Source organism: Lactuca virosa, chromosome 7 (genome assembly GCF_052849685.1).
Source record: "Lactuca virosa cultivar CGN04683 chromosome 7, Lactuca_virosa_CGN04683_v6, whole genome shotgun sequence".
Classification (NCBI taxonomy): Eukaryota; Viridiplantae; Streptophyta; class Magnoliopsida; order Asterales; family Asteraceae; genus Lactuca; species Lactuca virosa.
In genome coordinates, this window is record NC_136432.1 from 153116628 (window position 1) to 153138618 (window position 21991).

Below are 21991 nucleotides of genomic sequence, written 5' to 3' on the forward strand. Positions count from 1 at the left end.
TTTTCATAATATTAATTAAAATAGGATCCACCATAACCTGACCCCTATCAAAAACTGACATTTATCTCTTTATTTTCTCACACGTTACCTCTCTATTCTCTCATCTTATTGGTGACACCATCACCTCCGAAAATGACTCATTGTCGATGCACTCACCCCACTCTACAAAAACATCATCGTCGACACCTCTTCCTTTCCAACTACCACCCTCCTGTCTCCGGCCACCGACCTTCCCTTCCCCCTCCTATCCGACATCCCTACCTATTTTTTTGTCTGCCACCACCCTACTATCTCCAACCCAAAGCGACATTGTTTGCTTGTTGTCGATTTATCCAACCTAGTGCCACATTTTCTTGTCAGTCACTCGTCATGTCACATCTTTTTGCCGCTTACCTCAAGACCAACACCGGTAAGTTATAAACCTTATACAAAAAACCACACTTGATTTCATTGGAGAATCTTTAAATCATTGAATCCACACATAAGTAACCTACGTGATTTCAAAAAAAAATGATGAAGTGATGTTTGGTCAAAGAGAAAGGATGAGGATTTTGCAAAGATTGGAGTAGAAGATGTAGATATGTGACGATATTTGCAGAGATTGGGGTGCTCTAATTCCCGAAGACCCACCTTACGTCGATGGTGAAATCGGGCATGTCAGACAGGTAAACTCAATTCCACGAATCGATAGGTAGTTTTGGTTGTTGATGATAAAGATAAGAGAGGAGAGTGGGACAAAGACAGTGTTTTCGCCGATGAGAGAGTGGGAAAAACATAGAAGATGAGGATGATAGGCGGAACGAGAAAATGGGAGGGTGAAGTCATAAGACGTTAATAGTTAGTGTCAGGGAAAATGGGACCATATATTTTCTAAATTTGCTTTTTAATAAAATACAAAAAAAAATGATATTAAGGGTCATTTAGACATTTGAAGTCGGCTAGAGACTAAACTCGAAATAAAATCAAACCAAAACTCGAAATAAAATCAAACCAAAAGAACGATCAAAGTTAATAACAAAGTGTTAGAGACCAAATACATATATATACCCCAAACCAAGGGGACCATTCTTGTAATTTACTCAAGCAATTATTTTGAAATTTGGTTTCGGTGGTCCTTCCCAGTTGCTCCATTTCCCACGTAGATTCGATATTTCATGCCGGATCTTGTCTCAGCTTCCTTCTACACTGGTTATACGAAATTACGAACCTCTATGCTTTCATTACCTTCCATCTATACACACACATATGTGGCATATCTTCTTCAGTTGCTCACCCCTAAAACCTGAAAGTTCAAGAGCTTTGTATTACTATAATAAGTTTTCATTTGGGAACTACTCTGCTTTTCGGTAAGCGTTCTTAATCTTCTTCGATTAGGGTTTGATTCGTTCCTATCTTGTTCAAATCTGTTTTCGGTACCTGAAGTTCACTCAATAATGACTTCTAAGTTGTTCAAGCTCTTTATAATGTTCTATTAACAGATCACCATTGTTCACTCACAGACACGTCGAGTATGTGGTTTATGATCAGTTTTAAGATTGAGTATTAGGGTTTTAAATCTTTTTTTTGGGTATTGGGATTCTTGATTGATTAGATGTTGAAACTTGTTCAATGCATCTGATTAGGGTTTAAATTAGGTGTCATCATCAATTCATCATCTAGCAAACTGCTACCTGCTTGCTTATTGTTCAAGTTGATGGATCTAGTATGATTTATTTTCATTTGGTTTTAGTTATTTTGAAAACAAAGGTGTGAATCTTCCTTGCGCTATGTTCATGTTTATGGGTTTGCTTTGATTTTTTGAGAGTAAAATCATAACAAATTATTTCTAATTTGAGTAACAAATTATTCTAAAACCAAAGGTGTGAATCTTGCTGATGTAACAACCATCTCATTATTTTGCTAGTTTTAGTAACAAAATATTTCTTTGCCAATTAGGTCACTAAACTTGGGAAACCCATTATTTGGGTTATTAGTAACCATGATTTTGAATATCCAGTCACCAAGTGATTAAAAATGTTATTTTAGCGACATTCAGATAATGATGTACATGTGAATGCTAATGAGTGTCTTCAATACTGAAAAATTGTAATCATTTTGACATATTGAATATAAAAATGTTTGTTTGGTGACCTAATTGAGAAAGAAAATAGTTTGTTACCAAAATTAGCAAAACTGATAAAGGTGTATTTACTTGAAACATTGAAGAGATATTAAAAAGTGCCAAATTTAATTGAATATAGGGATATTAATATTTCATAGGTGTTCTTCTCTTTTTACTTAATCTGATAAGCGATATATGCGTGTTTCTGTTTGTCTTAATACAGAAAGAACGACTTAACAGATCATGGCTCAAACACTAGAAGCCATCAAAGGTGGTGGTGGATCCATAAAAGTTGGAACCACCGGCACCATCAATGCGTTAATGTCAAGGGAACTACAATCAGTCAAAGTTCCATCTCCAAAAACAACCTTGGAACAACCTAATAATGCTGCCATGGATTCAAAACCGAAACCAAAAGTACAAACAGAGGAAGCAACCGCCAGTTGCAGTGGTGGCACCACCACGAATGAGAAAGAAACCGGTGGTGGTTCCCGGAAACCGAAGCATCACCATGCCAGAACGGCTAGCCGGAATCCTTTTCTCCGGTCTGACAGTGGGGATGGAAATGGAACTTCGGGTAGAAAGAAGAATGACAAAAAGGCATCTTGCATTGTTGAAATTGTGGATGTAAAATGTGGAGTGCCCGATAAGTCGTGGGCAAATCCGATTACAAATAAGTTCAAGAAACTTAGTTTCTCAAAGCTTTCGGTGTAATGGATTTAGCAATAAACAAATTACAAAAGTTTATCGAGTAAATTAGATTTTTGGTCATTAAGTATAGCCGATTTTTGCAATTTCGGTTCTATTCCAATTTTGGTCCTTATTTAAGGTTCTTTAACGTTTCTTGATTCCTATTCCTAGTAAAATGATCATTTTGGGCCGTTTAATACAAATGTTTTTTTGTAATTTTTGTCTCGAAAATATTCATTACTTGGACTGGGGACAAAAAAAGAGTAAAAGAATCTCAAATAAGGACCAAAATTGCAAGAGAAAATATTTTGAGACTAAAATTGAAACAACTAGCTATACTCCGGGACAAAAATGTAATTTACTCAAGTTTATCGGTGTTATTTTAAATCATGGAAAGGATATGATAAGGGGCTTTTGTTGACTACTTGTTTTTTGTTTATTTATGCAAAAATATATCAAATTCTCCTTGTGTGGAAGGAAATCATTACCAAGATGTGATAACATGTCATGTGGAGTTGTGAACATGAAGCCAAAAACATGTTGTCTCCATTATGAGTTATGGCAATTGGCTTTTTGGGTGTTTTCGTAAAATTGCTTTTTGTACTTGATTGAATCTTTGACCAAAGTAAAACTACTTGAAAACATGTTTTGAAACGACTCTTTGTCCTTTTTCTTTTGGAAAAAAATAATTGCATAGATTATATCTTGAAGAGATTATAAATGAAAGTACAAGTGATTAAACAGGCTTAACGGAAAACAGAGTGCAAAATACATCAATTACAACTACTTACTAATGAACTTTTAACCCATTGAAATCTACAAACTGTGAATTAGGAAGAAAAAAGTTAAATTTTGACTAAATTACAAATTTCATCCATGCGGCTTGGCTTTTTTTAAAAGTTACGAATTCAGTCAAGATGTTTTACTTTTTGCATGGATGGTCCCTATAGTTCATCACTTTCATTGTACTTATGAATCTTGGCTTAGAAGAGGCTCCATCAAGTTTAAGTAAAATGACTATTTTGCCCCTATCTTCATTTCCTTCATCTTCTTCTATGCGAATCCAAAAAATATTATACCGAAAATTCAAACTAAATATAAAACAAAATCAAAATCCAAGTTCATTCTCTTCAATGAATCCATAACTTTTAAGAGAGGACATGAACGAAATTTGTATGGTTGTATACACAAGCTAGTGTATTTAGCAGTTCCACAAAATGAAATACCAAAAAGACCCTTGATCACTTAAAATACAGCGGAACAAGCTTCTTGAAGGTATCAAATACACTTGTGAAAGGATTAAACTCAACAGAAGACTTAAGTTCAAGATCAGGAAACTGATTTGTTAAAGCTTGTTGCATTCCATTCATGGACATCATTGCAGCTAATTTGCTATCCGACACCTCACAATCCTGTGGTGTATCCTTAATTTTGCTTGCATCATACCCAAAATCCGCCAACACAAGCTTGTATTTTTCTATAAATTTTGCCCCAGGATTTGGTGTCCTTGAGTATATCTGAACAGAACAAAATAGAACAGGTTGTACTGTGTTTCACATTGTAAAGATTAATGAAAGTAGAAATCTATGTTGGTGTACCTGAATAAAGCTCTTGTCTTTTGCACCAGAAACAAGGGCGAAATTGTCATAATCGGTATCGATGACATCGTAAGGTTCTTTAGGAATAAAGGGCAATGTGGGAAACCGGAGGTAACACTTTTCTTTGATCATTTCTTGTTTTTCTAGGTCTGTTTGTGTTTTGTCAAAATCTTCATCTGAAACGCACTGAACCCTACCCCGTATACCAGTGATATACCCATCAGGCCCTCCATGCACGCAGAATGTGTCCACCTGGATCGCTGGTGTTGCCATATCAATCGTATATACCCCCTGCAATCAGAATAATCGGTTACTGTCTACTTTCCACTGTCCACTATCCATCGTCTACTGTCTACTGTCAACTGTCAACTGTCAACTACCTGGGTGCAGTGGCAATCTTCTTGACCTTGTCCAGCGAATCCACGTTTAAGTGATGCAACTTCATACCATCTTCCCGCGTATCTTACAGGATCAAAGTTTCTTGCTGTCATGCCTCTCATCATCATAAGATTTGAACCCTCATCAAGAGGAAGAGTTGGCATGTTGCTAGTGGTACTTGAAATCTGACATAAATTATTATGTGAAAGTTCTGTAGCCAAAACCTGAAAAGAGGGAATGATTACGATAATTAATGTGTCACTTATTGAAGGGTATATTAGACATTTGGTTAGATCCACCAACCTGATTTGTTGAGGATAGAAGTAGTAAGGAAGAAGCAAGTGCTGATACAAGATGTGTAGTTGCATCCTTGATTGATATTGTTAATGGTGATTTGATACAACATTTGAACCTTGTATTTGCTGGCAATTTCCTGTATGTAGAGATGAAGGTTACAGGATTTACAGTAACCGAGATTACAAATGAAATAGAAGCCATAAAGTTGAATCAACACTAACAATTGAAAACACTGGATTTCTAGGTTTAATCTTCTTTTGTATCATCATATCCTTAATCGACATAAATTCAATAAGACAAGAATGACCCTGTTGAAGTACAGATACCCAAATGTAAATGCTATAAGAAAAAAGGCACCGATTTAAGACTCAAAACCCTAAAACCGATCACATTTGCCAATTCCAATCAACACTACATTGCAATTCTGTAGCAATAACAACTCCCTTCAGGTCAATTATCCAAATTCCACCAATTGAAGCAATAGGAAAACACATTTTAGTGACTATATTAGGAGGTGAATTTAAACAAACCCTAGAGAGAAAGGGGATACCTGGCGATTGGGGGAGAATGCGGTGGAAGGAGCAATACCGGTGACTTTCCGGTGGCAATAGTAGAGAGGTGGCACGCCATTTTCTGCGATGACTCCAGAAAGGTGTTCTTGTTCAGCTGTCCACCACCATTGAAGATGGTCTGTCCAATGCGAGTGTGACACACAACCGTACGGATTTTGCGCCAAATTTCTACCTGCTTCTAGTTGTCGACGCTCCGGTTGAGACTGCGAACTTTGATGCATAAGATACAACTGGTGATGCATAAGGTACAAATGTTGATGCATCACGTATAACCGTTTCAATAGAAAAAAAAAAGTGGTGTAAATTACAATTTTGTAGTTCGAGATATTTTAGGGGGCCAGTAAGATTTTTTTTTTCCTATACGTGATTAATTCCAAACGAAATATTTTTGTACATCAATTTTATAACAAAATAATATTTTACATATATTATAATTATTTTTCTAGTTCTTTGAGATTTTTAAAAATAAAATTCTTATTTATTGTATTTTCACAAATTTATTTATATATTTTTATTACAATAACTTTAAAAATCTATATTCTAATAAAATAGTCTATTTATTGCCTATCACGTCTTCTCAACCAAAAAACTTCCAAAACGAACTATCGAATATACCCTTTAAGCTAAAGGTTTCAAATTTCTAGGATTTTAATTTCAAATAATTATAATTATAATATGTTAATAAATAAAATCCCAAGAAATTAGGGGTTACGATTTCTTTCAAAACCGCTTTACAATTTCTTTTGGAAGTTACTTTCGTTGCTTTCGGTTGCTACTCCACTACTTCATCTTCTAACCCCATAACATGGTTTGTGTGATAACCCTAACCCTCCCACTTTCATTCTGTTTTTTCTTGGTTTGTGTGATAACCCTAACCCTCCCACTTTCATTAGGTTTTTTTCTTGACACTTATGATTTTGTTGTTCGATGAAATCAAATCGACATTAGAAAAATATGCAAAGTTTCTAGTTAGATCTTATTGAAAACGAATATCTAATTTTATATAAAATATATGTTTGCAAATATATATTTTATATGTTATTTATTTTTATGAACCGTATAATATATGATTTATAACCTAATTATATTATAAAGAGTATATTATTCTCGATCATCTTTCATGTAAAATTAATATTTAGTCATATACTACTTGAAATCTTTAACTATATCTTGTTGGTCTTTTTGTTAAACTATATAAACTAATGATGTTTAGTTGAAGAAGTATGTATGGACACACACTATTCTAGAAATAAAATACAAATAATTGTTTGTTAAGTATGTTGAATAAGATATTTTAGAGAAAACAATCATACAACATAAATGGAAATTGTGCGAAACTATAGAGCTTAATGGGGAAAGGAAACCCCAATAATTTACTAAATAAGTCATCACATGTTTAAAGAAGTTTCAAACAAAAAACCTTGTGTGACTTGCCTATAAATTATAAGCTTATTAAGACTTAAACATAAACCACCATAATCATAATCAAATAAGGCTAAAGATTTGTATCTAAACCAAGTTCTATTGATCAAAGATTTTATAATAAATATTGTTTTTACATGTTTATTATTGGAATCTAATTGATAATAAACATTAAATAGAATGATATGACTTCACAAATCATACATGCAAATATAGTTAAAGACAGATTGCATAAAGAAAGTGGTTGCATAAAGTAATGATATGATACATGATGTAACAACCTAACGAATAACGACCATGAACGTGGACTTTGTTATTGAGGGCAAATTCTTTACGACTTACAAAAAAAACAGTAAATAAAGTTTTTATTAAGAACCTATCATTCATTTGCAAAATAGGGTAAGAAAATATTATAACTTCATGGAAATTTTATTTTGTGGTTTAAATGTTGATCACATGTTTAAATCAACAAAAACACAATAGATAAACTTTTTAATTTAATATTATAAATATTTGTACGAACTATTAGTAATTTTTACAAAGTGAAATGTTCATTTATCTACAAATTTTAATATTATTATCTATTGATGTAATTATATTTTAGTTTGCTTATAATTATTTTCAACAAACCCGATTATGTCTCCTTGAAGTCCATAAACCAACAATAATATTATCAAAAGTTTGCATGAATAAATTGATCACCTTTTATAACAAAATGAGAGATAATTACATAAATTGATATGAAGGTCTATTACTCTGTTTCATTGCACATTTTGATAAAAAAAATATTAATTAATTACTTAAATAAGTCATTTACTATTTTTTAAGATAAAATCTGAGATAAAAATATCATTTTTATTTTTATATACAACCAGTTAATTAAATACACACAAAACGAAAACATACTTACACAAAAAACAACATAAGTGCATATTTTCATCCTTGTCCTACCCCTCCCCTCCCTTATGTTCGCCCCAATACCATCTCCCTCGTTGTCACACCCCCAAACCAAGGATGGCGGAAACGTCCGGGGGTGGAGGACTTCATGTATAGTATCACAACAACGAATATAATAGTGCTCAAAGTAAATACAACCATCATAGATATAATTGAAAAAGTTTCACCATAGTATGTGTTTACATGTTTCAAATCAATTACACTATGATGACAAAATGAAATGTTTGACAATTTAACGTCCCATCCTCAAAAGCTGTTGATTTCCTGTTTCACTGATTTCCTGAGAATACAAGTAGTTTTGAAAGAGTGTCAACAATTAAGTTGGTGAGTTCATAAGAGTTTTATTTGAGAAAGAAGTCATTTTCCTTGTAAAAGCGATAGAGTATGATTCCAGAAAATTCAATATTTTCTTTATTAAGTGTGAAATGAACACTCCTATGTTATGCAATAATGTACCCTAGAAAAACCTGTATATTCCTTCTATAATCACCCAGTGTATATAAGTTATATAAAATTTAAGTTAAATAAACCGTCGAATATAATGGGTCTGCCTTAGGTCCACAACCAAACAAGGAATAGGAAGTAAGGCGGGCCCACCAATTCCAAGTCGATTGCGACTAAATTCTTATATAACTCTAACATGTATACTTAGCAAATTATAGCTGAAGTCTAACAATTCTAGATGAAACGTAGTTTTAATATCATGAAAGCCATTTAGTGTAAACCTGGTACTTTGTCATGTATACTTCAAGAAAATCCCTTATTTTCCTTATAAAAAGTTATGTAGCCTTAAATCCCAAGACCGAGAATATGTGTGTGTGTTTTGTACTTATAATGTTTATAATAGTAATGCGTTTCCAAAGAAAATCCAATATTTTCCTTATAAAAAGTTATGTAGCCTTAAATCCCAAGACCGAGAATATGTGTGTGTTTTGTACTTATAATGTTTATAATAGTGATGTGTTTCCAAAGAAAATCCAATATTTTCCTTATAAAAGTCATATAGTCTTAAATCCCAAGACCGAGAATATGTGTGTGTTTTGTACCTATAACGTGTTTGTAGTTTTAAATAGATAAAACCCCTTTTCAAAGTAGAATTTTCCCTGTAAACTTGAAAGATTGTTAACTCCCTATGTGAGTCGTTATAACCATACTACAACGAGAATTAACCTGCAAAAACGTTTTCCAGACGTCAAGATCCTATGACTCTTGTCACCCGCAGACCTGTAGGTCCGGCTGTAGCTAGCAGCGAGGTGTGGGGTGTCAATCTCAATATATATCTATACACAATTATCACGCTCTCCCTACAAGAGACTCTGGTTATAACTTACAAGAATTTTAACCCGTATTCTAAGAGTACGATGGAAGAATTGTCTCACAACTTACGTTAACTAGTTTACATATATTTTGAGTATAAAACCTCTTCCGTGCTGGAAGTGAAATCGCCTTTTATGTAATAAATTCGTGATATGAAATCCATAAACTATTAATATTATAGTTTATCATGTAGTATATGAAAAACTCATTTGTTTTTTAGAGTAAAACCTTTTCTGTTGTGTGCTTTTATCGTAAAATCCATAAACTATACTTATTGTAGTTTATTATATGTGTTCGAAATGAATGGAAAAATCTTATTCATGAATGACTAATTTCTGTTTATGATGATAAACTAACAAGAAATACATTCAACATTTAGAAACTTATTGTTATGCACTTTGCTCAACATACTACAAAGTGTTGTTAATATTGTAAGCTATGTAACTAGTTTTTAACCTTTCTGCACTGTTCTAAAAACATCATAGAAAAATTGTACGAAGTCGAAAACTGAATCCGTAAACTATGAGAGTTTAGAAATTGTGTCTAGTTTATTCATAATTTTTATTATGATTTTTAGAAGTCTCTAACTTGTGTGAAAATGTTCATATTCACAGACTGGTCCAAATTTGTTTCTGAAATGATAGACAGTTTTGTAAAAATCGCCATAAATTGTAGAAAAATCGTATGGAGATGTACAAGTAGTCATTTTAAAGGTATAAACCTGAAATATTTGCATATTAAACAGTTTTGAAAGATATTAAGTCTAAGTTGGTCAAAACAGTCCGTGAATAGGACTCAACTTTTCTGATGATAGTTGTTGTTTGAATTTAGTTAAGTTTTTGGTATTTTAACTTGTATCCCCCCCCCCTAAAACTTGAAGAAAACATGAAAATGTGGGGGTACGAACTCACCTTGAGTGATTCCCTGAGATGAATGTCGAAGAAGAGAGGTTTCCAAGTCAAGAACACTTGGGAGATGCTTGAAGCTTCGAAGATTCTAGGCACAAATATGACGATATTTGTGTAAGAGATTCATGATTTGAGTGAAGAAGTAAAGAGTTTTCAAATGTAGGATGAAGATACTTACCAAAACTGGAGGGAATGCTCAAGAACAACCTTGAAATCTCGAGTTTAGAGAGAGAAAACGAGAGAGAGAAATGAGTTTGCTCTTTGGTGAAGAGTGAGTAAGGTGGGAGGAGTGATAAGGATTTTTCCCAGATCTTTGATCAAGATAACTTGCTGGAAAAAGGGTGTGAGGGGACAAGGAAGAGACTAGGGATGATGAGATTTGTGACATAAAGCATGAATAGTGACATGGAGTGGGTATGAGAGGTTGCTTGTGTCATAGATTTATGGAAAAGTCAACACTCCACCAAAAAATCTTATCCAATAGATTTTATTCTTAGACTAAGATTTTCCCTCAAAACTGATTAAAATATGAATATATAGGGTCTTATATGTCAAAATATGAGTTTGGGTGAAAATCCCACGTTAAAATCATGAAAAACGGGCTTAAAACGAAGTCGGGGTCGAAAACCGGGAAGATAGAAGCGAACATGCGAGATCAGGGCCGGAGGTTCGGTCCCAGCCACTAGAACCGAAAGTAGGTTCGGTTGTTAGATGAGAACTGAGAGGAGGGTTCGGTCCGAGCAGCTTCGCATGCGAACACGGAAGAGGAGCGAAGGTAGAAGAAGCGAAATAGACCGAAGCTCGGATGAAGCGAAATAGACCGAGAGGCCTGATCCGAACCGAAGGGTGAGTTCGGTCCCATATGTAGTTTCGGTCTTATGCAGGTTCGGTTCTTAAGGCTATGTTCGGTTCCTATAGGAAGGCTTCGGTTCCTAAGAGGTTTCAGTCCTATAGGGCTGTTTTTCAAGTTATCTTCCCGTTTTGAGTATTTTTGACCAAGTTAAGGGTCGGGATGCCCCGAGTGATTATAAAAAGTTGAGAGAGATTTTGAGAAAGATTTGGGAGAGATTTCATATTCTTGGAGAGATTTGGGAGAGATTTCACATACTTGGAGAGATTTGGGAGAGATTTCATATTCTTGGAGAGATTTCACATAGTTGGAGAGATTTGGGAGAGATTTCATATTCTTTGAGAGATTTCACATACTTGGAGAGATTTGGGAGAGATTTCACATACTTGGAGAGATTTGGGAGAGATTTAGATAGAGTGAGAGAGATTGAGAGAGGCTTTGTTTGCGACCTTTGCGAGTGTTTTAACTTCGAAATGCAAGGTTTGTAAACCCCGTTTTGCCTTTTTATGAGCGTTATACGCCCCCGAAGGGTATGTATTAATGTTTTATTGAGTTGTTCCATCAGTTACACTGATTAGGGTTTAGATTTTCTGAACACAGGAAGACTTAAAGTGATACTTGCATTACGATGGTGTGTTGTACAATAGTAAACACGATGTAAACCCTAATATACAAGGGTTAAATGAGTTGACCAGTTTGTCTTGTTGACTTTATTTGACTTTGACTTGACTAGAAATTGACGGTTGTCACACTCGTAAGCCACCCCCATAAGTAAAACATCATTGTTTTTTGTTATGGTGGGATTCAAACCTCATGGTTCACAGTAATAAGAAACATAAAGACTAATTTTGTAGTTTTTACAAGTTCAAGAGAGATAAAATTCACAAATTTAACAAAATGCCTCATCATCTTTGTGTTCTTAAAGGAATGGATCTTCAAACAGTGGAAAAGCTCCAATAGAGAAACCCATCAAAAGTTGCACACATATGACATTGAAATGGCATCTATGTTGGGAGTCTAGTGTCTGATGCAGAAACTCTACGCACGAAGTCTAAGGTTTAAATTCGGACACACCAAAAATATTACTAGTACTTCGCGATTTCCCTATATATGATAGACCTTGAGATATGTTCAACTTAGACCATTCAAATGGTGCAATTTAACATTTTTTCACATGCCATCAAAACACACAATTGATCTTGAGAATGATTTAACTAAATTTAAGACTGAAAAGTCTATGTATGAAAAGAGTGTTTGTTAAAAAGGGGGGGTGAAAAGGTTTGGAATAGAATTAGTGGGTTAATAATGACAAGTCAGAACATTTTTTTTTTTTGTGTTAAACTTTAGGGTTGATTTTGATGCATCGAATAATTCAATGGGAAAGGGATAGAGAAAGGTTTAGATGTCTGTGAGCCTTAGGTATGGCTTCTTCATGTACTTTTATCAATTTGTGACGATGAAGATCTTGGGTTAGATATTTGAAAACTTGTTGATCGTACCATGGTGAGGGTGGGTTGTAGGGTTTCATCCGATGATTTACAGAGAACAAATCAAACATGAAGGTGTCTATGGGTTGCATAGGAGGGATGTTAAAAATTAAAAACATGTCCGAGTTAGACAGGGAAAGGGGGAGGAGGAGTAAGGACAGGTACTCGTCAGAGAAGATGATGGGTTCTCGGAGGTGACAATGGTTTGACGAGCTTAAATACACAAGCGGACTTGATATTTGACAATTAACCGAGACGACCTCAAGCCAAGCGCCTAACATACGAGTCCAGCTCGAGCATTTTAAATCCTCTACAAGTCAAGCTCGAGTTTTGAAAATTAAACTCAAAACGAGTCGAGCCCAAGCTTACCTAAACTCAATTTCGGGTCAGCTGGTTTAATTACACCTTTAGCTCTCGACCTATCAACTTTAAAAGATTACAAATAATAACCAAAATAAAAGAAAATCAAAAATAATTGTGATATAGAAAAATTAGTTATTTTGTATTTATTAAGGACCGGAAACGAAATAAATCAAAGTTAAAATAGAAATGAATATAATTCAGAAAACCACATAATCGCATGAACCAAAAATGTATTTTTGTCCATATACTTTTTTATAGTGTGTGTATATATATATATATATATATATATATATATATATATATATATATATATATATATATATATATATATCCCTCTTCCTAATAAAAACCTCTTTAAGATGCCACATGTCCTTTTTATAAATACCCATTTTCTCAGAAAATTATTCCCACCCAAACCATTACTAAAGAATCAAACAAAAAAGTCAGAACTCGACGAAAAAGCCAGATGGTTCCCTATAGAAATTAAATTTTATAATTGCATTATTTTTGTACATCATATTTATCTTTGACTTGTGTTTTTGTATTTCCATTTGTAACCGATTTCCATTTGAAGATGCAACTATATCAGCATAAATGTGTCTTATAGCCATGCTGGCAAACACTGCAACTTCATGATGGCAAGCCCTGCAATTATGCAATTACCATACAAAAAATGGTTTTATTTAGTGGAGGAAGTGATTTTCGCCGATGTACATGTCATAGTTATGTTTCAACATCCGCAGCATCACTTTATGATTAGCAAAAATAAGGTTTCTACCTTTTACACCTCTAAAATTTCATGGAACTCATTAAAAATTATATTTTACACAGTATGAAACCTCTTTCTCTCCGATACTCTTTTTAACACACACACACACTATGAAAGTTAGTTGGGTATTTGTGGAATGATGTCTTCTTTCTGCTCTCTACTCAGCTTCAACAAGCTTTTGGATATTTTTTGTTCTATATACTAAAGATTGTAGGCTAGGAATCAATCCATACATCCCAATGTATTTCTTTCCCCATTTCATAAGGACGATGTAGTTATCAGACAAGATGAAACCATTCTATTTATTTTCTCTTTTTACTTTAGTTATTTGATGGAATGTGATGAAATTAAATTATTTTTTGCGACTTTGCAGATGGATGACCAATAAGAGCATGTTATATTTCAGTTTTGAGTTTTCTTACTTTGTGTGTTACATTGCTATTGTATTCTATTAAAATTCAAACTTGAAAATTTTTGTTGGTGATGAGCCCGATGCTCAGCTTCACTACATGTTTGCAATATGTGGTAGTTGCAAGAGTACTTGACATAACTTTAATTATCCCGAGTGATATGTTCGGTAGTGGAGAGATATGGGTACCTGATAAGAGTATATATTTTAATGTGAAATCTCTATCTACTTCCAAGTCACGATGAAAAGACGAAAATGCCTCTATAGACTTTTTGTCCATTTAACGTTGCATGTCGGGGTTAAAATAGAGTACCATAAGAAACTGCTCCTTTTTACATGGTACATGTTTTATGACATACATCTTAAAAATATATGTGCCACAATGGTATTATTCGTGATGATATGACTGGATTGTTTGTATGTAAACATACGATTGTCTTTTATTTTAAATTTCACATCAAATATAATCATTTTGATATTTTGTTGTAAATAAAATATTTGTTAGTTTAATTTCCATCAAACTCATGTTTTGATATGTCATATGTGTTCATATTTTTTATGATTATCCTTAACGCGTGTTCATATTTTTGAATATTTACATCACAAATTTTGATATGAGTGTGTTATTAACTATCATTAAGTGTATTAAGTTTAAAAGTTTTTTTACTTTGCAGACCCGTACCCGTGTAGTACACGGGTTATAACCTAGTATATATATATATATATATATATATATATATATATATATATATATATATATATATATATATATATATATATATATATATATAGGGTCCGGTTTCTGTGAAAACTCATTTTAAAGTGAGGACTCATGACGACACCTTAAAAAAGTTGAAAAAATATAAAAAAAATACAAATCATAAAATCGAGCATAGATCAATGTCCGGAAGAAAAAAATTGACATCATTAAAATTGATTCATGATTCAAATTTAATTTTTTATTTTGCATCATTATGATCCATGATTCCATTTTAATGATCTAATTTTTTTTCTCTAGGACATAGATCTATGCTTGATTTTATGATTTCTATTTTTTTTAGATTTTTTTTCAATTTTTTTAATGTGTCCTCACGAGTCCTCACTTTAAAATGATGAGTCATCACCCGATCTTGTTTATATATATATATATATATATATATATATATATATATATATATATATATATATATATATATATATATATATATATATATATAATCATTTTCTATTTCATTACATTTAAATTGTTAAATCTTACATAAAACGATAGTTGTTTAATTATATGGTGCATAAGTCAACAACAATAGCTTAATCACATAAAATGGAATCCGATGCATTACTTAGTTAATAAAGGGCAAAAAAATTATATTTTCACAAATATTAGATTAATAGAAAGAAATATCAAATTCAAAAGGGAAATTTGCTGTTTTTGTTATCTTTTTAAATTTCAAATTCCAAAACCTTTCACCTTAAAAAGCCATTTCATAAAATAATATATATTTTTAATCTGTCTACTATTTTTAATTTGTCTACTTATTTATTCTTAATCAATAATAATATTGGCTACGGTGTTTGGGGTTCAATTTATAGATCTTCATCTAATCTGATACCCATTACACCCTCTAAAATCTTGAATCCCCATCTTCAACTTCACTACCATTTTTGAACTGGAGGCATCATCACAACAATGGCGACCAAATCTTTGAAATCCAAGAAACCCCCATCAACACCATCACCACCAAACCATTCATCAAGATCTTCATCTCTTTCTTCCCATCTTGCCATGATTGAACTCAAACAGAGAATCTTGACTTCCCTCTCCAAGCTTTCCGACCGAGACACCCACCAGATCGCCGTCGAAGACCTTGAAAAAATCATCCAAACCCTCTCCCCCGACGGCATCACAATGCTCCTCAACTCACTCTACGAAGCCACAAACGACGCCAACAAACCCGCCGCCAAAAAAGAAGCAATCCGCCTCCTCTTCTTCCTCTGCGCCACCCACACTGAATCAGCCGCCTCGCATCTGACCAAAATCATAGCCCACATTGTGAAAAGGCTTAAGGACTCCGATTCCGGCGTTAAAGACGCTTGTCGCGAGTCAATTGGGCAGCTTTCGTCGCTGTATTTAAAGGGGGATGGGTCTGAGAATATTGGGTCTGTGGTTTCGTTGTTTGTGAAGCCTTTATTTGAGGCTTTGAATGATCAGAACAAAGGGGTACAAGCTGGTTCAGCAATGTGTATGGCTAAAATGGTGGAAATGGCTTCAGACCCACCTATTGCGGCTTTTCAGAAGCTTTGTGCAAGGATCTGCAAGTATCTTAATAACCCTAATTTCTTAGCAAAGGCTGCACTTCTGCAAGTTGTTTCTAGTCTTTCTCAGGTATGTGATTCTAACATTATGTTTATTATAAGTATATACTTGAAGTCAAATCATGTGAGTTAGCTGTTAGGTCATAATTTGTGAATCTTATAAGAGGGGAACTCATAAATCAGCCATGTCAAATAATCTTATTGTAAACATAAATTGAAACATAACAAAACTATAAAGAGTTGAAGCCCTGTAGGCATCATGGACATGAATCATTTTGTGCCCTCCTATTGAAATTGAAGGTTTATGATCAAACTTCTCATTGAGTATTGTCTGGATAAATGATATTTGAGATAATGACAGCTTGAGGAAAAAAATAAACAAGGGCAAAGTTGTAAAAGGTTAGGACTTAACCAGGAAAGCCCCATTCCATGACTTTCTCTATTAAGTCGTTCTTTCTGTATTAAGTCAAGAAAGAAACAACATCTAAATCTAATTCATTTAGACTTCAATGCATCTTCGAAGCACTCAAACACTTAGGTGGTGTTTGTTTTGGAAGTGGTAAAATGTCTTTAGTCTTTTTCCGTGTCTGCGGCAGAAGATATGGACCAAAAGTATTTTTCTATGCCTTCATACAAGAAGTCTTTATACAAAAGATTGTTTGTTTTTAATGTCTTTTTCAAATGACCCAAGTTTACCAATATATGTGAAGTCTTTTTTTTTTTAAACCCAAATTTTGTTTTTATTTTAGTAGCCATTAATTGCCATCGTGGGAGTTGCACCCGAAGGTTATCTTTTTTGTCATTTTATCAAAGGGCATATTCGTCAAAACACCAAAACTACACTAGTGAGAAACCAAAAACCAGAAATGTACTAGAACCAAGGCACTAGAAGGAGCAGCAGGCACCTGTAACACAAAATAAAACCAAGGGCAAAAAGGTCAATGTTTGACATGAGTCTTGAAAACACCAGCAAAGTAATAAGAAAGGGCATGTAATTGAGATAACATGTGATCAACCCACTCAAATCTCAAGGCAACCAGCAACATGAGAGATAAACAACAAAGTAAATATTACTTAACAAAAAAAGTAAACAACAAATTGAGTTTGGAATCAATGATTCCGATGTTGGTTTCAAGAAGAAGCAAGTGCTTCTGAAGCGAGAGCACAGTAGACAAGTTGAGCTTAAAGATGAGAAAAGGGTATCAAAAAATTACTAGCCCTGTAGTAATTGATGCTTGTTTATGGCTTTATGCGTCTTGTGTGAGAGGATAAATCATAAATCTTGTTTTACAATATCCTAGTTTGCCTTGAAAAATTGAATCAGTGACATTTTCATATACAGATGTAGCTGATGAAAAGAAAAAACTCCACATACAATAATAAGATGTTCCTAAATCTTAATTCAAAGCAATTATTCATTATGATTCAACTGAAGGAGTAGATTCACATCTAAATTACAGATTGGACACTACACATTCACATCTAAATTACAGATTGGACACTACAAATTTTGGACAGCAGATTTGGTGCCAAAGGGATTTCAAAGAAGAAACAAGAAAATTACTTGTTCAAACAGGAAACAGCTTATAGTTTTCTGGTATAAGAGCAGTAAACAACAGGAAAATTACATTTTAAACAAAGCATAATCAATTAGATCCGGTAGAAAACAAAACAAAATCAAACAGATAAACAGGAAGTTATTCGAGCAATCAACAACATTGAGGTTTTTATTTTTTAATTGACAAAATGGTAAATGGTAGATGGGATTTCACCATTAATGGAGTTTAAAGTAATAATACAAGTTGAGAGGGAGATAAGAAAAGAGAAACAAAAGAGGAGAACGAAGAGCGATGGAACAGATTGTACCTGATGACCCGGCGGCGGCGATGTGGAGTGACGGAGGCAGAGCAAGAAGTGTCGAAGGCGGATCAAGGACCGATGTCCGCCGGAGGTGTGGGATCGTGAAAGGGAAAGAGCGAATGGAGGCGATGAATGTATTCTGCAATTAGAAGCGGTATTTTTAGGTCTTTCAGGAAAAGAGATGAAAAAGTCTTTTTGAGGTTTTTTGTCTTCCAGAAAACAAACAATCTTTTTGGTAAACATCTACCCGCCGGCAGATGTAAGTAAGCGCCCAAAAAGTCTTTTTGCCAAAAAACAAACGAGCCCTTAGTTATTTGATTATCACAACTTCAAGTAGCAGAACCACATCCAAACACTATCTTCTGTTACAGCCGATTATTTGATTTATGAGTTATAACCATTTGATATCATAATAAATCACTTACAAAACACACATCCAAACACCCCCTAAAATCTAAATGGCATGACATGATGTGCAAATAAGTCTTTATATAAACTTTGTTGCAGGTTGGAGCTATTTCACCTCAAGGCTTAGAGCTACTGCTTCAAAGTATACATGAATGTCTTAACAATACTGATTGGGCAACTCGAAAGGCAGCTGCTGATGCTTTGAATGCCTTGGCTCTGCATTCAAGCAACTTGATCATTGGAAAAACGAGTTCTACCATTACTGCCCTTGAAGCTTGTCGCTTTGATAAGGTTAGTTTTTTATAGGGATAATGCAAGAAATAGCAACATACTTTCATTTATTTGTGTATTATAGTATCCTATTTTCATTTCTTTCTATTACAACATTGTACTTTCAATTATCTTTTGTTATCAATGAATTATACTATGGAATTTTCTATCCAATTATAGCATAGTACTTTCATTTTTTTTAATTAGGATATTGTAATTTGAAAAGTCTACCCATCATGCGCTGAAGGCTGATATGTATTTAAATGACATTGCTATAATTGGGTAGATTTTTCAAAATACATTGCTGTAATAGGATATAAATAGAAGTGGGATGCTATAGTAAACAGATTAATGAACATTGCTATTTCTTGCATTTACCCTGTTTTCGAAATGCTACTTTTGATTGCTATTTGGTTCAACAAAACTAAAATTTAGTTTCTTTTACTAACTCCTTATCAACTTCCACAGATAAAACCAGCAAGAGACAGTATAATAGAGGCTTTGCAGCAATGGCAGGGTCTTGCAGGAGGATCTGAAGATCAAAAAACACCTAGAAATCATGGTGAACATAAATAAAATCATTCTCTTTTTCACTAAATGACTCGAATACCCTCATTATATACTTACTAAAGTTTATAAGAATAAAAAGTTTAACATTATATGTTTACAATAAACAAAAAATATAATTGAATTCTATTTCATTTTATACCAAACAGATTACGATTCCTTCAGATTCCAACTTCTTTGACAGATTCCATTCCTTTGAAATGTTTTCAGATGGTGAACAATCTGAACCTGCTAAAGAGGATGATAAAAAGACAGAGGCTCCAGTAAAAAATGAAGAACCCGAAAAGACAGTTGGAATCTTGAAAAAAAAGGCACCTGCTTTAAGTGACAAAGAATTAAACCCCGAGTTTTTTCAAAGACTTGAAAGACGGGTTTCTGGTGAAGTCGAAGTAGTTGTCCCCCGTAGATTCATCAAGTCCTCAAATGACCAAAATGACCTCAATGGTGAAAATTCTAATTCTGTCATAAATGATACAGAATCAGGGCCACATTTTAAAGAGACTCACCAAATAGCTGACAGATCAATGGGTGGTCCTTCTAGAAGGCGGGAATACGATGATATGAATGATCAAAGGGACGGAACCAGAAGCAATAAAGGGAATTGGCTCGCGATACAAAGACAATTACTACAATTGGAAAGACAACAAGCTCATTTAATGAACATGTTGCAGGATTTCATGGGTGGGTCCCACGATGGCATGGTGACTTTGGAAAACCGAGTCCGGGGTCTTGAACGGGTTGTTGAAGACATGGCCCGTGACCTTTCCTTGAACAACCGAAGAGGCGGCGGGAATTACATGATGGGATTCGAGGATTCCGGTCGAAAGTACAACGGAATTGGCTATTCCGACTATAATAAGTTAGGTCGGAATGACGACACCATGTCTTCTTACATGAGGGGCAGAGGAGCTGCCCGAAGAGACGTGCCCGAAAATTGGGACTACCCATACGGTCGAAACGGGCAGATGGGTTTGAGGAGAGGTATGGAAAGTAGGTCGCCTAAATCAGAAAATGAAATGGAAAATAACAATAGGAGGGGTTGGGGGGCAGCTAGGTTTGGTGAGGGGCCTTCTGCTAGAAGTGTGTGGCAAGCTTCAAAAGATGAGGCTACATTGGAGGCGATTAGGGTGGCGGGTGAAGACAACAACAACAACGGGCCTGCCCGAACTGCCCGGGTGGCGGTTCCGGAAATGACGGCTGAAGCGATGGGAGATGAGAATGTCGGGCAGGATCGGGACCCGGTTTGGGCAGCGTGGAGTAACGCGATGGATGCGGTTCATGTGGGTGATTCTGATACGGCGTTTGCTGAGGTTTTGTCTACGGGTGATGATTTGTTGCTTGTCAAATTGATGGATCGAACGGGTCCAGTTATTGATCAGTTGTCGAGTGAGGTGGGGACGGAAGTTTTGCATGCGGTTGCTCAGTTTCTTCCGGATCAAAACGTTTTTGATATATGTTTGTCTTGGCTTCAACAGGTATGGTAGGGGTAGTTTGGTAATTTTACATTTATTTCAATAATAAGTTTTCAGATAACTAGTAGTTGTTCAAAGCTAAGTAACAGATATTTATAATATTGCCCCGAGGAAACTATGTAGTTCTACATTTAACTCAAATAATCAGTCTTCTTTATATTTGACTTGAATTTCTATTTTTTTTTTTTTTTTTTTGTCTACAGTTGCTCGATATGATTATAGAAAATGGAACAGATATTGTGGGAATCCCAATGGAATTGAAAAGGGAAATTTTGATGAATCTGATTGAAGCGGCTTCAACTATCGAGCCTCCTGAGGACTGGGAAGGCATGGCGCCAGATCAACTCTTGTTGCAGCTGGCATCAGTTTGGGATATTGATCTGCAGCAGTTAGAGAAATAAACCATTAAGATGCATAATTATGTGAAATTTAGTTGATTTTGATTCTTGTAATTTTGTAATCTTTGATTGGAGATAGGTGTTGGATTTGGTTTTATTGGCTTTGACATCAAATGTAGATCAAACAAGATGAAGGCTTTATTATATTCCTTGGTTTGTTTTTCTGTTTTTTGCACTTGAGGAAAAGTTTTTATGTGATATTGGCTCAATCTGTTTTGGTATTGTTTCTTTTTGAGAGTGGTTTACTTGGACATTTCATCAAACACTTGTTTGAATGCTTGTAAGAATTTGATGAAATTTACTACTAAATAATGGATATTGTTTCATTAATTCATTTTGACAGTTGCTTAGACAATTTCATAAAACACTTGTTATACCCTTGTAAGAATTTGATGAATTTTACAACTAAATGGTGGATTTCCTTTTGACATTCCATCATTTAGGCATTTCATCAGATACTTGATACACTCTTTTTAATAAGATTTTGATGAAATTCATAACTAATTAATGGATGTTGTTTCCTTTTATGTCCGATTGCTTATGTATTTCATCAAACAATTCTTATACCCTTGTAAGAATTTAATA

At 34.3% G+C, this 21991-nt stretch overlaps 3 protein-coding genes across 3 annotated transcripts; 2 read left to right on the forward strand and 1 right to left on the reverse strand.

Annotated features, from left to right (window-relative positions):
• Positions 1-1088: 1088 nt before the first annotated feature.
• LOC145123544 (hexon) lies at positions 1089-3215 on the forward strand. The gene is made up of 2 exons (XM_079058751.1): positions 1089-1346; positions 2325-3215. Exon 2 carries the CDS (start codon positions 2345-2347, stop codon positions 2813-2815), a length of 471 nt encoding a protein of 156 aa, XP_078914877.1. The 5' UTR covers positions 1089-1346; positions 2325-2344; the 3' UTR covers positions 2816-3215.
• A 674-nt stretch (positions 3216-3889) lies between these two features.
• Positions 3890-5830, reverse strand: CHL (chloroplastic lipocalin). The gene is made up of 5 exons (XM_079063002.1): positions 5615-5830; positions 5071-5200; positions 4770-4991; positions 4390-4680; positions 3890-4308 (listed from the first exon to the last, which is right to left on the reverse strand). The coding sequence occupies exons 1-5, from the start codon at positions 5692-5694 to the stop codon at positions 4033-4035; spliced, it is 999 nt and encodes a 332-aa protein (XP_078919128.1). The 5' UTR covers positions 5695-5830; the 3' UTR covers positions 3890-4032.
• A 9864-nt stretch (positions 5831-15694) lies between these two features.
• TOR1 (ARM repeat superfamily protein) lies at positions 15695-21570 on the forward strand. The gene is made up of 5 exons (XM_079059422.1): positions 15695-16501; positions 18799-18990; positions 19438-19531; positions 19747-21011; positions 21212-21570. The coding sequence occupies exons 1-5, from the start codon at positions 15806-15808 to the stop codon at positions 21407-21409; spliced, it is 2445 nt and encodes an 814-aa protein (XP_078915548.1). The 5' UTR covers positions 15695-15805; the 3' UTR covers positions 21410-21570.
• The last annotated feature ends 421 nt before the right edge of the window (positions 21571-21991 follow it).

Excerpts from the sequence above, each read along its gene's own strand:
- LOC145123544 (XM_079058751.1), top strand. The coding sequence starts at position 2,345 with ATGGCTCAAACACTAGAAGCCATCAAAGGTGGTGGTGGATCCATAAAA.
- CHL (XM_079063002.1), bottom strand. The coding sequence starts at position 5,694 with ATGGCGTGCCACCTCTCTACTATTGCCACCGGAAAGTCACCGGTATTG. Across the intron at positions 5,201-5,614 it reads CATTCTCCCCCAATCGCCAG|GAAATTGCCAGCAAATACAA; the intron begins GTATCCCCTTTC and ends CTCTACATACAG. Across the intron at positions 4,309-4,389 it reads AAGACAAGAGCTTTATTCAG|ATATACTCAAGGACACCAAA; the intron begins GTACACCAACAT and ends TGTTCTGTTCAG.
- TOR1 (XM_079059422.1), top strand. The coding sequence starts at position 15,806 with ATGGCGACCAAATCTTTGAAATCCAAGAAACCCCCATCAACACCATCA. Across the intron at positions 16,502-18,798 it reads TTGTTTCTAGTCTTTCTCAG|GTTGGAGCTATTTCACCTCA; the intron begins GTATGTGATTCT and ends ACTTTGTTGCAG. Across the intron at positions 18,991-19,437 it reads AAGCTTGTCGCTTTGATAAG|ATAAAACCAGCAAGAGACAG; the intron begins GTTAGTTTTTTA and ends CAACTTCCACAG.